Source organism: Eurytemora carolleeae, unplaced genomic scaffold (genome assembly GCF_000591075.1).
Source record: "Eurytemora carolleeae unplaced genomic scaffold, Eaff_2.0 scaffold828, whole genome shotgun sequence".
NCBI classification, from domain to species: domain Eukaryota; kingdom Metazoa; phylum Arthropoda; class Copepoda; order Calanoida; family Temoridae; genus Eurytemora; species Eurytemora carolleeae.
Genome location: NW_019396714.1, coordinates 1,780 through 19,099, shown reverse-complemented (window position 1 = coordinate 19,099; position 17,320 = coordinate 1,780). Strand labels below are relative to the sequence as shown.

Here is a 17,320-nt window from a genome sequence, read left to right as displayed (position 1 = left end):
ATCGCAAAATCCAGTTTTATAGTAAAAATGTTTGCAAAAAAAAATTTGTCCAAAAAATGACAAATTATACATTTTTGAAAAGCCCTTGACTATGCTATTTCAAATATGCAAAAATTTTTGCAAAATTTTAAATAACCTGATTTTTAATCAAGAAAAACTAAAAATGTGCAAATTTCCTTTGACAGGTTGTTTGCAAAAAATTTGCAATTTTTTTTCGCAAAACTTATGCAATCCGTTTCCTTATGTCATAGGCTTTCCAAAAAGCTAAATTTTATCAAAATCTGACAAGTGAAAGTGGGTCAAAACAAAGATTTAGTTTGCTACAGGCAAAAGCAGTCATTCAGGCAGTGTGCCTGAGGACTCAGGCAGTTAGTATTAAAGCCCGGTTTTAGGCCTAAAGGGAGGGCTTTGAGTATGTAAGAAAAGTCAGAAAATTTCAACAGCCTCAGACCAATACTTTTTGAGTTATGTAAAAAAAACTACAGGGGGGGGTCAAATTGACCCCCCCCCAGCGGGAATAGGGTTAACGTTGAAAATTTGATTTTGGCCAATTTTAGTTGCTAATTTATAGTATCCGAAAAGCCAAATATTTTCTATTTTAACTTAAAAGTCATGGTAAATTATAGTTTTTATCAATATTGCCATCCTTTTACACTCACCAATTTACACTTTTCTGAAAATTTGTTCGAAAGTAAATTTGAATGGACTAGTTTTAAAGTGTGATCAGGCTGGACTATTTTTTTTTTATAAATGAAAACACGGATGTTTGAGTTTTCTCGGTAAAATCCTAGTAAACTGGGCCAATTAGATCGAAATCTTATCTTATTTATATCATAACTTCTATAATTGAAGGGATATTGAGAAGAATAAAATTGTTTTGAAGGGCTAATATGTAAACGGAAATATTTACTCTTGCGTCAAATCAGAACTAGAAGAGCAATAATAATAATTACAATTGACAATTGAATTTGACCTTCTTCTCCTGGTTAGGTTGCAGGTGAATGTTAACATGTTTAAGATCACAATTCACTCCTGTATGCCGGGTCCATCAGCGCCTGATCCAATCAGGGTTCAGTCATGTGTTTGGTGTCTATGAACCAATAGAAATAGTATGGCGGTAACATCTATCTTTCTATCTATCTCATTATCCAATTAGAGTTATGAATCCTTCAATCGGCGCTATAAGTAAATGGAAATATTTACTTCTACTGAAAATATGAGAATTGCGATCCCTAGCTTAGTTATAGCAACTCTCTACACATTAGGAATATTGGTGAAACTTGGAGTATTAAATATTTTTATTTGGTTTGTATTATCTATTGTTATGTATATACAGCGGTTGGCGTTTATATAAAGAAAACGAAGACGACTTCTTATCAATAATGATATCGGACAACAGTTTCTCTAATTGCAAGATTACATGTAAACAAAGTGTTAATTAGCAACTTCTCTTTGTTTACATGTCTATGTGTCCCTGCTGTTGAAAATTGATAAAATAAAAATTGAAATAGAAAGTCGTCTTTGTTGAATTGATATATATGACGACGACAGTATCATATTTTGTTTCTTTATAACACATGATTTTTTTTTTACCTCAAAGCAATACATTGATAAATTCCTTGAAAATGACTGGTAATTAAATCTAATCTAAATTTTGTACTTTCCGCTTTACATTGTTTTATTTTATATATGATAATTGTTTGGCTGTTTGAATTTAAAAATGAAAAATAAAATGTTTATATTTGCGTGATTTGTCTATTTTTAAGTGGTTGATCCGTTTCCTGCTCCGTGGCTAAAGTAAAATCTATTTCTTCGAGGTCAGAGAATCTTCTTTGTTTTCCAGAGCCGCCCTGTGCACCAGTTTCAGCCTGATCATCAGAATCATCCTCAACCATTCGCGCCATGTCGTCTTCGTTCTCGTCCATGCGTTCTGGGCGCACATGTTGCCATCTTGCGGCAGTCAGCAGAACTATTAACCCTAAAAGCTGTGATATCAGAGATCTTTAAAATGCAAACGTCAAAATAAAGCAAATAATTTTTACCTACTATTACCAAACAAGCAATCCCAGTAATAGTTGACCAAGTTACCCAAGATGCCACCTGTGGTAAATGTACTATAATTATATTTAAAAAAGAAAAATTTGGATTGCTGACACTATATACTACTTTGTAATCAATTAATCGTAAATGAACATTTTTTTCGATCGAAGGACAATATTTGAGATACACAGAACTAAGAAAAAGAGGTAGGGGTTATTTTTACATTTTTAGTATAGATGGACAACTTTAGAACTGGTCTTATTGTAAACAAACATTTATAAACATTATTTTCCGACCCAGCCCGCATGGTTTTACCCTTTTTGCAACAAGCCTTAACTTTCGAAACAATAGTTCTAATTGCTATTCTAATTTGCCTTCATAGTATAGTAAAAACAACCTCTCACTATCCTTGTTAAACTGATCATTGCTATATATGTTGTGTACCTCAACTCTAGGAGATATTTTAGAAATGCCACACTCTGTTACATAATCTGTACAGCAGGCGCGTACTCCAAGTAGGCATATCGGTGTACAGTCACATACCCCCTCAACCCAACCATTAGATGCAATGTAGTCGGATCCATTCCTATATTATATTAATGCTTATATGTACTTTAAAGGTACGTATGTCCAATGAAGACCAATTTCTATCTCAATCTCGATTTCTACTAAGCTTTCAAACTGCAGAAACACATAAACATTTAGATAAACAAGCAGAAGTTTAAAATTGTAAATTAAAAGTTTTTTTTAACTGCTAAATGTAATTCAAAAAATGCTTGTTTGGGATCAAATCATTATTAATAAATAAATTGTATTTAAAAATATTAAATTATTAAATATTAAAAATAATCATTTATGTTTGATCCTGATATCCACAGTGACCACTTTTAATTTGGGGATCAATGATTATTGATTAGTCTCTTCATTTCAGTTGTCAGTTCAGCACTACACTGCAGATATCGTGTAAAGATTAAATTAATCTGAAGATTAATAAATCATTGAGATCAAGCATTTATCTTAATATCAACAATGTAAGAGTTCCCAGCTCTGTTGATATTATCTACAAGGTGTACCATATGTACACTGTACATAACTACCTGTCACAGCGTCCCCAGCAGCTGGCGGGAGATAGAGATTTCAACGTTGTTGGTTGGGGTCGGGTGTGACTGGTTCTAACTTCAGTACAGTCACTACCTGGATAATGGTAGTTATGTATGTTACAAGTTTACAGGATTGAAGCTAAGGAGGGGGAGTAAGCACATGACTCCTTGAACATGGGTGACCCCCCCCCCCCCCCCAACTAACTATTGAGAAAACATAAATCTACCATGATTCTTGCTCAAGAGATCCTATAGATTATCTTCAATTTTAGAATTTTACTTAAAAAGATTTTAAATGAAATGAAACTTAAAAAATGAACGATAAGATTTGTTTCAATTTAAAATGCATTAAAAAAGTTACTTGATTTTTTAATAAGGAACATTGAACATTTTTTTAAAGAGTCAAATCGTTATGTTTCATATTTTTCAAAAGCTATGGGATCCAAAGTACAACAAATACCCTTAGATAGTATTTATTTCAAGTCTTCCACTAAAACAAAGAGGTTTTAAACGTCTTAAAAGTTAATCCTATGTAAAACATATTTTCTTGACAATGAACATTTTTCATTTTTCTTACCGTTCAAAATGTGTATTGCATCAATGGCAATATCACTAAGATAACTGTTTCCCACAGTTCCCTCAAAGAAAAGCTGGAATGGGTTTCTAAAAATACAAACTTTAAATAAATATTTAAAAATTTGTTGGAAATATCTGTGAAAATGTATCTCGAAAATTCGCAAAAAAAACTATCGACATGTGTGTATACTGTATACAATACTGTGTACAATTCTTGATATAAAATGAGATTATCATATTAAGTTTAATCAACATGTCATATCAAATTCTAAATTGTTGACATCCATACTGTCTCTGGCTTCATGGGAAATTATAAATATAAAATCCGATTGAGTAAAGCTCAAAAGCTAAATTTTAAGCCATGGGAACAAAATTTAAAATATCAAATTAACAAATTAGACTTCCATCCTTTTACACCGACCCCCCCCCCCTCCTTCCATGTTTCTTTTTTATATTTTTTTTGTCTCGTTTATTGTTTTTTTTTTATCTAAAATCGGTTGAACTCAATTTCATTTGCGGCTTCTCAGAAATACGACGTTATTCTCCACATTTTAATCAGATTAAGGTTTAAGGGTATCGTTGTAAATCGGGCATGACCATCATTGCATGGAGGGTTACTTGTAATTAGGCTTACATACCCATTAATCTGGTTATATACGTTTTTCCAAGCTTAAAAAGTGTTTAATTATCACAATGAACTCCATTGTTTCTGTAGCTATAAATTTGAAAATCACATTTAAAGAGAAACCATTATCGAAAAAAAACAATTTCTTTTCGAAAAATTATTGACGACTCTCTAAGACTTGTTCAGACAGATTTCTTTTCAGGGTATCGTTGTAAATAGAATGGACGGTTACATGAAATTCACCCCTGTATGCGGAGTCCATTAGCGCCTGATCTAATCAGGGTTCAGTCATGTAATTGTTGTCTATTCTGAACCAATAGAAATAGTATGGCGGTAACATCTATCTTTAATTCTATCTATCTCATTATCCAATAAGAGATAAAAACTTTTATCGGCGCTATCAGTAAATGGAAATATTTACTTCTACTGAAACTATAGTGAAGCCTACAGTGATTTTAAATGTTTTGTTTAGTGTAATGTACAAAGAACTGCAAATAATGCAGGGGCATCGAGTGTCATAAAACTCAAGACGATATATAAATAATTATATATATAAATATATAAATTTATCTATCAGATAAAAAGTGGTATTGTAAAACATTCTTGAAATATATAATTGATTGACACAATGTCATAATCCATTAGATTTAGTTGCTGTGGCATTTTTCCTAGCCACTTACCCGGTAAAGATATTTTAATGAACTTTTCAACTTGTATCATAAGATTTATAGCTAATATTATTAAATCCTAGCTGAAGGGCCAAGCGTTTCTTTTATTTAAAAAAAAAAATTATTTCGATTTTTATAACCCTATTACACCCCCCAGCTACCATGAGTGTCCACAAAAAATGTTCAGCCCATTTGGTCCAGCCGTTTGGCCGGCTAAAGGCAACATATATATGAAGTCTTGTTTTGTTTTATAAATTTTAAACTACCGTGGGACAGGAGGACGACATTTAAACAACCGTATTCGTTTTTATGTTGCCACAAAAAAAATAAGTTTACCAGCTGCTTAAAACTCAACTTCTGAAGTGATATGGTTCTGTGAACATTGCACAAGTGATGTGTTTCATGTTCATTGAACTATTTAGAATTACAATTTTTGTCTCACAAATGTCTTCCTAGTATTAATCCTAGCTAAGCATGTTGATAAAAATACAACAAGCTTATTTTACTAAATAAAAACGTTTCGTATTATTTAAAGATCTAAAGATGCGTTCAGAAAAAAATAATTAGCTATAATTCGTAAGTAGAATATACTGGAGGGCTGGATGTGTACAACAGCTAGGTTCCAAACTATGTACATATATACCTGGAGGGCTGTATCTGTACAACAGCTAGGTTCCAAACTATGTACATGTATACCTGGAGGACTGTATCTGTACAACAGCTAGGTTCCAAACTATTTACATGTAACTGGAGGGCTGTATCTGTACAACTGCTAGGTTCCAAACTATCTACATGTACCTGGAGGGCTGTATCTGTAAAACAGTTAGGTTCCAAACTATGTACATGTACTTGAAGGACTGTATCTGTACAACAGCTAGGTTCCAAACTATGTACATGTATACCTGGAGGACTGTATCTGTACAACACCTAGGTTCCAAACTATTTACATGTACCTGGAGGACTGTATCTGTACAACAGCTAGGTTCTAAACTATCTACATGTACCTGGAGGACTGTATCTGTACAGCAGCTAGGTTCCAAACTATCTACATGTACCTGGAGGACTGTATCTGTACAACAGCAAGGTTCTAAACTATCAACATGTACCTGGAGGGCTGTATCTGTACAACTGCTAGGTTCTAAACTATCAACATGTACCTGGAGGACTGTATCTGTACAACAGCTAGGTTCTAAACTATCTAATTGTACCTGGAGGACTGTATCTGTACAATAGCTAGGTTCTAAACTATGTACATGTACCTGGAGGACTGTATCTGTACAACAGCTAGGTTCCAAACTATCTACATGTACTTGGAGGACTGTATCTGTACAACAGCTAGGTTCCAAACTATCTACATGTACCTGGAGGGCTGTATCTGTACAGCAGCTAGGTTCCAAACTATGTACATTGTACATGGACTTGAAGGACTGTATCTGTACAACTGCTAGGTTCCAAACTATGAACATGTACCTGGAGGTCTGGATCTGTACAACAGCTAGGTTCCAAACTATCTACATGTACCTGGAGGACTGTATCTGTACAACAGCTAGGTTCCAAACTATGTACATGTACCTGGAGGGCTGTATCTGTACAATAGCTAGGTTCCAAACTATGTACATGTACCTGGAGGACGGTATCTGTACAACAGCTAGATTCCAAACTATCTACATGTACCTGGAGGGCTGTATCTGTACAACAGCTAGATTCCAAACTATCTACATGTACCTGGAGGGCTGTATCTGTACAACAGCTAGATTCCAAACTATCTACATGTACCTGGAGGGCTGTATCTGTACAACAGCTAGATTCCAAACTGCTCCAAAGTCGCCAATAAATTCATCTAGAGTCTGTAAATTATCCTGAAATAGATCAAAATTATATTATCCTGAAAGCGATCAAAAGTAATCATCCTGAAATTGATCGAAAATAACCATCCTGAAATTGATCAAAATTAACCAATCTGATATTTAGCTTACATTGACAGATTATTAGGCTTTTATTAAAGTCTCATCCGTTTTCGGGCAACTGTAGTAGTTTTTTTACCTGTAGCCCATCTGGCCCCTGACCCACCCTCAAGCTTCCCATGTCAACTCCCTAAGCAAAATTTGAGTCAAAGTTATTTTTTTTATAAATTTTTTTTGATAAAATTAAGGTAAGCTAATAATTAAAAACGACTCAAACAATAGAACGTAGCGTCCACACAAAATCATAAATTTCAATATTCGACTCAGATTGTAAAAACAATCAATTTAATTCCAAACAAATCATTCAGATATTACAACCTATAATTATAGAATTTTATTCGATGCATCCATATCTAGTTGATAATTTATTTCATAATATTTTTATTGGTTTTTATATATGCTGCAATAAACAACGATAAGGCGTATCTCTGCTCTCGATGTTTCTGCATGGTTCAACAATGGAGAGACACCTAGTGGACAAAAAATTTTCATTGCATAAAGAAAACATATTGAAAATGTTATGAAGTATCTATATGATGCGTCGAATAAAGTTCGAAGATTATAGGTTGTAATATCTGAATGATTTGTTCGGAATATTTGATTTGAGTTGAATAATGAAACTTTGTAAATTTGTATGGACGTTACGTTCTTGGGTATGAGTCGTGTTTAACCATTTTTTCCTTAAAGACGCAACAGATAGAAGTAAGATTTAGTAGCGATCACCATCGAATTCTTTTTGACGTAAGCCATACCCCCTTTTCGCAAACAGTCCCTTTAAATTCGAAATGTTTGCACTGTTAGAAAAACAATTTTACAGTGCCTGACATATCAAAGATGTCAAATAAAAATTCAACCTATCAGAAACTGGACAGTTTTCACTGTAAATGTGCCGAGAACTTTTTTTATTCTGATTGTTTAAAGAAAATTGTGCCAATGAAGTAAAGATCAAGTGAGCTGCGCCTTATGTAAAAAATGTCATGTAAAACTTTTATAATGTGCATTTTTTTGCATAGAGAAAATACAGTGAGTACACATTGATGTTTTCAAAAGACAACTTAAGTTATTTTTACGGTGCAATACCTGCATATAAAAAGCAAAAAAGATGCAGGCGTCAGTACTAATGTTAGCTGGGTAAACTGGAGATATAAATCTAGCCTTGGATCCAATCTTCTCCCCTGATGCTTCCAGGTATATGTAACTAGCACCAACTAAATATAGAGTTGGGAATCATGCATGCTTGTTTTTTATATCAGCATGCGATAGCATGCTAGTGTTGATGATAGCATGCTAGTGTTGATGATAGCATGCTGGTGTTGATGATAGCATGCTAGTGTTGATGATAGCATGCCAGTGTTTTGATGATAGCATGCTAGTGTTGATGATAGCATGCTAGTGTTGATGATTGCATGCCAGTGTTGATGATATCATGCCAGTGTTGATGATAGCATGGTAGTGTTGATGATAGCATGCCAGTGTTGATGATAGCATGCTAGTGTTGATGATAGCATGCTAGTGTTGATGATAGCATGCTAGTGTTGATGATAGCATGCTAGTGTTGATGATAGCATGCTAGTGTTAATGACAGCATGCTGGTGTTGATGACAGCATGCTGGTGTTGATGACAGCATTCTGGTGTTAATGCCAGCATAATAGTGTTGATGATAGTATGCTAGTGTTGATGACAGCATGCTAGTGTTGACGATAGCTTGATAGTTTCGATGATAGCATGCTAGTGTTGATGACAGCATGCTAGTGTTGATGATAGCATGCTAGTGTTAATGATAGCATGCTGGGTGTTGATGACAGCATGCTGGTGTTGATGACAGCATTCTGGTGTTAATGCCAGCATGCTAGTGTTGATGATAGTATGCTAGTGTTGATGACAGCATGCTAGTGTTGACGATAGCTTGATAGTTTCGATGATATCATGCTAGAGTTAATGACAGCATGCTATTAATGATGATAGCATGCTAGTATTGTTAATAGCATGCTAGTAATGATGATAGCATGCTAGTGTTAATTAAAGTATGCTTGTATTTTTGACAGCATACTAGTGTTGATACCAGCATGCTGATGTTAATACCAACATGCCAGTGTTGATACCAGCTACTGGTGTTGATCAATACAAGCATGCTAGTGTTTTTGACAGCAAACTAGTGTTGATGATAGCATGCTAGTATTGGTAATAGCATGCTAGTAATGATGATAGCATGCTAGTGTTGATTAAAGTATGCTTGTATTAATGAAAGCATACTAGCGTTGATACCAGCATGCTGATGTTAATACTAGCATGCCAGTATTGATAATAGAATGCTAGTGTTGAAGATAGCATGCTAGTGTTAATGATACTGCTTGTGTTGATGACAGCATACTAATGTGGATATACCAGCATGCTGGTTTTGATATTAGCATGCTTGTGTCGATACCAGCATGCTAATGTTGATCAATACAAGCATGCTAGTGATGATGGAAAGCTAGGGTTTATGACAGCATGCTAGTGTTGATGATAGCATGCTAGTGTTAATTACAGCATGCTAATTGTTTATGATACCATGCTAGTGTTGATGATAGCTTGCTAGTGTTGATGATTGCATGTTAGTGTTTATGATGGCATGTTAGTGTTGATGACAGCATGCTAGTGTTTATGATAGCATGTCAGTGCTGATGACAGCATGCTAGTGTTTATGATAGCATGCTATTGTTGATGACAGCATGCCAGTATTGCTGTTAAAAGAATGAAGATTATAATTAGATAAATAAAGCTGAAAAAAAGGCTAATTTATTTTTAGTTTCGTCAAAAAAAAGCTATTTTCTGAACTTTACCGAATCCAGTATTGGGCCCAGTGCCTACAGTAGGAGTGGATGAATTGGTTAGAGTCCAAACTAAACAAAATTAATCAATAATAAATATTTTTATTTTTAACTTGTTCAGTGAAACTTTTGGAAACTTTTGAATTTCAAGAATTCCTCTATTCAAGGACTAACGTTTTCAATATTCAATGAAAATAAAGAAAAAATGCTATTAAAATCATTATTTCTATTACTCTCTTATAATTTTTATTCGCGGTTTCTCAACAAAATATATTTGAGGATATTTTACCAAAAGTGACTTAAATTAAGCTCCGTAAAGAATTTTCCTTTTTTGAATTTGAACTTAATTCTTTTTTTTTGTTAATTAGATTTTTTGCTTTTGTTTTTGAGCTTCCTGATTAAAAACTAAAAATGATTGTATATCAAGCCATTACCTGTATCCAAGTCAAGACTAGACGACCAACCACATGTTGGTGTAGTGTCAACATCATTGAAACTACAACTACAATAAACATCATTGAAACTACAACTACAATTTGAAAATACAACTACAATAAACATCAATGAAACTACAACTACAATTAACATCATTGAAACTACAACTACAATAAACATCATTGAAAATACAACTACAATAAACATCAATGAAACTACAACTACAATTAACATCATGGAAACTACAACTACAATAAATATCATTGAAACTACAACTACAATAAATATCATTGAAACTACAACTACAATAAATATCATTGACACTATAACTACAATAAACATCATTGAAACTACAACTACAATAAACATCATTGAAACTATAACTACAATAAACATTATTGAAACTACAACTACAATAAACATCATTGAAACCACAACTATGATAAATATCATTGAAACTACAACTGCAATAAGTATCATTGAAACTATAACTACAATAAACATCATTGAAACTACAACTACAATAAACATCATTGAAACTATAACTACAATAATCATCATTGAAACTACAACTACAATAAACATCATTGAAACAAAAACTACAATAAATATCATTGAAACTACAACTACAATAAATATCATTGAAACTACAATTATACCTGACATACCTGACCTTCCTGACTATTTAGCCTACCTGACCTACCTGGCCTACCTGACATACCTGACCTTCCTGACTATTTAGCCAACCTGACCTACCTGGCCTACCTGACATACCTGACCTATTTAGCCTACCTGACCTACCTGACCTACCTGACTTACCTTACATACCTGGCCTACCTGACCTACCTGACCTACCAGACCTACCAGACCTACCTTACCTACCTGACATAAGTGACCTACCTAACCTCTCTGACCTACCTGACCTATACCTAAGCCTGGGTGGGGTATATGGAAGAGTACAAGTGGGTATACTTGAATTCCATAGTAGACCGTCACACCAGGATACAGGGTCCCCCTACACACAAACTTTAGTTTATCAAACACCAGGATACAGGGTCCCCCTACACACAAACTTTAGTTTATCAAACACCAGGATACAGGGTCCCCCTACACACAAACTTTAGTTTATCAAACAAATGTTGGAGATATATCTTATGAAGGGATCAGAAATGTTCTATAATGAAAATTATTAACTTTCTAATAATTTTTATGAACTTTACAAGATTTTTAATGAACACTAAACCTTTTTTTCATCGAACATATTGTTGAAGATGAACTTCTTATTGAATCTTATGCACATTTTATGAACATGCAACTTTTAGTTCATCAATCAAAATGTTGAAAATGAACTTATATTTTAATGTAATGAACATTTAATTAACATACGAACTTTAGTTTACCAGAAATATTCTATAATGAAGATGAACTTAAAACTGCTTTTGATGAACTTCATAATTTCATAACATTTAACCTTTAGTTTATTAGTTTATATACTTTGTAATGTTCTTAATGAACTTCATGTTACAGATGATCTAATGTAAACTTATAAAACCGATCGTGATCTTGATGAAACTAATATTATCTTGATGAAACTAATGTGATCTTGATGAAACTAATGTGATCTTGATGAAACTGATATGATCTTGATGAAACTGATATGATCTTGATGAAACTAATATGATGTTGATGAAACTAATGTGATCTTGATGAAACTAATATGATCTTGATGAAACTAATATGACCTTGATGAAACTAATATGACCTTGATGAAACTAATCTGATCTTAATGAAACTAATATGATCTTGATGAAACTGATATGATCTTGATGAAACTAATATGATCTTGATGAAATTAATATGATCTTGATGAAACTAATATGATCTTGATGAAATTAATATGATCTTGATGAAACTAATATGATCTTGATGAAATATGATCTTGATGAAACTAATATGATCTTGATGAAACTGATATGATCTTGATGAAACTAATATTATCTTGATAAAACTGATATGATCTTGATGACATTAATGATGATCTCCATCAAATGATTATCTTAATGTTTTTAACGAATGATGATCTACATAAATGTGTACCTGTAGAAGATGACCAGGATAACAAGTGAACTGTAGAATACTCCCAGATGGAACTAGTACTCCAGACACATTGGATACAATGGATACTTCACCGTTGTCAAACTTACAATCAATCAATCAAACAATTAATTAATTAATTAATCAATCAAACAATTAATTAACCAATCAATCAATGTTAATGGTTTATTTTGAACCATGTGGAAATACAGATGGATTTTGTGTGTACATTTTACAAAAATACTGTCCAGTACTGTACAGTACAAAACCTGTGTATGTGGTTGGAATGCTGTGAAAACAATAAACGGGGTTATCTGTGTACACTCTACGAGATTGTACAGTACAATACAGTACCTGTGGGTGTTGTAAACACCCTGTAGAAACACAGACCGGGGTTTCTGATGGACTCCATCCATTTTGTGTACAACTGGCGTCTATAGGTCCAACCAGGGTAAATCCCCGGTAGCATTTAAACCTGGAAATCTCAACGTAAAATTTTGATTCCTTTTTTAAACTGAAAAAAATGTCACATACAAATAATATTCCTACATATAGATTTGTAAATTTGTAAAAAAAAAAATCAATTTCAAAAACAAATAAAGTTAGACTAAAAGTGAAATTCTTCATAACTGTTCTTGTGTATAATGATATTTAAAATCTGCTAAGAATTGATTAAGTTTGAACAGGGAGCTGAGCGTGTTTTTATATTTATAACCTGGCCATATATAAACCATATTATATTAGCCATAAATATTCTTTCCCTTTGCTTCTTTAATCTTGAATCAACCACATAAATTTCAGTTTTACAAACTTTTTTTGCTACATTCGGAGTTTTATCATCGTCGAAAGGAGCGTAAATAAATAGTGTGCCAAAATTAGCAGATAAAATGGCGTCCAAGTATAATTTAAACATGGCGGAATAAAACATAAAATGGCGGTTGTAAATAAGTAATGCGAAGTTTACTACCTAATTCTGCGACCTCTCTTCTTCAGTTTGGCAGCGCCGTTCCTTAAAAATATTTGCTCATTTTTTGCAAAATAAAAGCTGCGTAATGCGGGAATGGTTAAACAGTAAATAACCGGACAGAACACGTTTTGTGATTGTATCAATCTCCGTAAATATGCGGCTGGGCATAAAAAATATGACCGTTAATTATATCTTAGAATTTAATCTGAATTTAAATCACTTTAAAGCGTTGGCTGGGAGTCGAGGACAGGTGTTAGAAATCCAACTTTAAATACCAGGCTACAAGCAAGCAATGTCAGGGGGGAAAAGTCTGACTATTGAAATGTTTTCACTGTTGATAGACGGATTAGAAATAATTATATTATTTCATGAATTTAATTGAAAGCTTCAGATTAAAAGCTTACAACTAGTATTTTTCCAACGCTTTAAATTATTGTTTTAAAGATTAAAAATGTTTTAAAGATTATAATGTCAGTTTTGAGTTAGGTTTAACAAACTAACAAGATCTCCCCTGACATGGTTTTACCTAATAGCAGGAGTGGAACAAAATAATTGTGCAGTTGGAACCAAGCTCAACAAAACTGATACAACTAGATAAACCATAGAAATGTTGTAAATAATTTAGATTAGATTAGAAAGGATTAAAAAGTTTTCCCAGATTTTCAGAAAGAGGAGGGTGGGGGGGGGCGTTGCGCATTTGCCATTTACACTCTACAGGGCACAGAAAACATAAGTCAAATAAAGTATAAAGGAATTAGAATACAGGATACAGGATATAACATACAATTTACAAAATGCAATGAAAGTGTACACGATATAAGATACAGGATACAAGATACAGGATACAAGATACAGGATACAAGATACAGGATACAAGATACAGGATACAAGATACACGATACAAGATACACGATATAAGATACAGGATACAAGATACACGATACAAGATACACGATACAAGATACACGATACAAGATACACGATACAAGATACACGATACAAGATACACGATACAAGATACACATGATACAAGATACAGGATACAGGACACATGATTACAAGATACAGGATACAAGATACAGGACACATGATTACAGGATACAGGATACAGGATACAGGACACATGATCCAAGATACAGGATACAAGATACAGGATACAGGACACATGATTACAAGATACAGGATACAGGATACATGATTACAAGGTACAGGATACAAGATACAGGATACAGGATACAGGACACATGATACAAGATACAGGATACAGGACACATGATTACCAGATACAAGATACAGGATAAAAGATACAGGACACATGATACAAGATACAGGATACAGGATGATTACAAGATACAGGATACAGGACACATGATTACAAGATACATGATACAAGATACAGGACACATGATACAAGATACAGGATACAGGACACATGATTACAAGATACAGGATACAGGATACAAGATACAGGACACATGATACAAGATACAGGATACAGGACACATGATTACAAGATACAGGATACAAGATACATGATTACAAGATACAGGATACAAGATACAGGATACAGGATACAGGACACATGATTACAAGATACAGGATACAGGACACATGATTACAAGATACAGGATACAGGACACATGATTACAAGATACAGGATACAAAATAAAATTTACAGCCACAGCCTCACAGGATACAGTGTTAATCGTTTTCAAAAACGATCGAAAAAACGATCGTTTTTTAAAACGAACCATCGTTTTGAACTTTGTGAAAACGAAAAAACATTATTTTTTTTAAACGAAAAGCAATCGTTTTGGAAAATAATTTCTCTAAAGAATATGAGTTTTATGACAATTGATTTCAAGATAAGGTTTTGAATGTTGTCTTAAATGTTAATTTTTTATCATTACAAATAAATATTTTATCATTACAAATATCATTACCTCGGATTTTCCGACCAACAATGTATTTTCTCTTCAAAGATTGTTAACGATCGCTAATAAAAGGTCGTTGTTACCGGTCGTTAAAAATGGGTCGTTTTCAAAAGCGGCCGTTTTTCAAAAACGAAAAACAATCGTTTTTAAAAGAACGATATTTTTTCCAAAACGATCGTTTCGTTTTTTGCTTTTTCTTCGTCGTTTTTAAACGAGACGATCGTTTTTCAAAAAATTGGAAACGATCCATCCCTAAGGATCAGGATACAATATATAAAATACAGATGCAGCTAAAGAATAAAAACATATATGGATACAACATAAAAGATACAACCTACAAGACTACAAGACGCATGATACGATACAAAGGGTACAAGATAACGGATACAGGAAAAAGAATTAAGATTCCATCCTACTGGACAAAAGGCACAAAAAACTTTGAAAGTCGGCAAGTTGCATAAAAACATTTAATATTGATCTGCACTGCTAATACATTAAATTCACATTTATTTTTGTCGCTGTAAAATCCTGCGAAAAAAAAAACTAAATTCTAATTTTTCAAATCCAAATTTTGCAACAACTGTTCAATTTTGCTGTCAGTGGCTGTAAATTAGATTCTAAAAATCAACCTTCCTAAGAATCTAAAAAGAGGGAACCCACAATTTAAGAAAAATACTTAATAGAATCCGTACAGTCGTCTCTAAAGCATCATTTTTTTAGGGAACCCTGTATAGTTTCAGTGTTATATAAAACGCAAGTATATAATTCTAAGGTAAATTTCACAATTAAAAGAAATAACGAAGACGCTTCTGTTCAATCTGTCAATATATTACACAATTTCAAATTTCAAATTCTGTTCTTCTTAAATGAGAATTAGAATATTTAAGCTTGCACCTATACAATTGAACAAATGTGGTGGGTTTATTTATATATGCCATCTTGACCAGATGCAAGTTTAACTGGACTTTTTTTTTGCAAATTTTAGCAGTTAAAACTGCAGTTCCAGTTTACACTTCATACAAGGTGCACAAATTTTGCAAAGCTTCAATTATGTCAGGAATAAATTTTTGATACGAACTAGAAAGAACTTTATAACTTTTATATTTTAAATAAAAAATCCTGAATGTGCGCAGTTAATAATCTTTGTATTAATTGATAACATTGGATAAAAATTCATTTAACTCACTACATGCTATTATTAGCTTGAGAGCCCAACGTTGTCACAAAGTGAATATTTATTGCCTTGGGTACTAATAGTTACTCCTGCTGTTTACCCGCACTTTGTCGTAAATTACGACTATGTCTATTTTTCCCCATAAAAGTAGACCCACTCAACTTAGAATCTCAAAACCAAACTGAGAAAATTCTCATGGTTCTCCTGAGTTCCCCAATCAAAATTTGAGATAAATCGGTTCCTGAGTTATTTTCGGACATACATACAAACAAACAGACAAAAAGACATTACAACATGTTACAACATTTATACAATTTTGCATATTTTATGTTGTTACAAAGCAATTAGTTTTACCAATACCGATGCGAAATTCATTGAACTGTTTAAAATCATAAATTGAGTCGAACAGTCGTCTTCTTACTCCACAATTTTAGAGGTTCCATGCTGTTCATATTCTTGGCACTTACCTAGCAAATTTCTATACATTTTTCTTAAAATTCTGTTAAACATAATTTACTTTTAAGCGCAAATAAAACTTTTCAGCTAATCATTAATTTAAATTTACAATTGTCAGAGGTTGAATAAATGTTCGTATAAGGGAGACAACTTGTGCGTAAAAACTAAATAAGGAAACAAAGTGTAGAGAAGAAACATTTACCCGTTTAGTTAGGCTTTTCCCTTCTTTTAACACCCTCAAGACCCCCCATGGTTGGAAATTAAAAACCTGATTTATTTGTGGGTTTAGAAGCCTTTTACTCAGGACCCCCTCCCCTATACTTTGGCTATCATGCATCCCCCCTTCTTTTTTTAGTTTTTTTTTTACATTTTTTGGGGTTTTTAGTGCTTTTTTAAAATTTAAATTAAAACATTTCATTCTTTAAATTTCATTTTTCCCAAATTAAGTTAAAACTATTTTCATAAATTGCTACAAG

General features: G+C 33.1%; 1 protein-coding gene across 1 annotated transcript; it reads right to left on the bottom strand.

Moving 5' to 3' along the window:
• Positions 1-1,274: 1,274 nt before the first annotated feature.
• On the bottom strand, positions 1,275-16,893 carry LOC111707708 (MAM and LDL-receptor class A domain-containing protein 1). The gene is made up of 16 exons (XM_023480848.1): positions 16,856-16,893; positions 13,807-13,870; positions 13,281-13,322; positions 12,668-12,788; positions 12,317-12,418; positions 11,149-11,234; positions 10,219-10,286; positions 9,797-9,856; positions 8,054-8,181; positions 7,053-7,103; positions 6,786-6,868; positions 3,718-3,803; positions 3,138-3,234; positions 2,485-2,626; positions 2,043-2,100; positions 1,275-1,978 (listed from the first exon to the last, which is right to left on the bottom strand). Exons 1-16 carry the CDS (start codon positions 16,872-16,874, stop codon positions 1,737-1,739), a joined length of 1,449 nt encoding a protein of 482 aa, XP_023336616.1. The 5' UTR covers positions 16,875-16,893; the 3' UTR covers positions 1,275-1,736.
• Between the last annotated feature and the right edge of the window lie 427 nt (positions 16,894-17,320).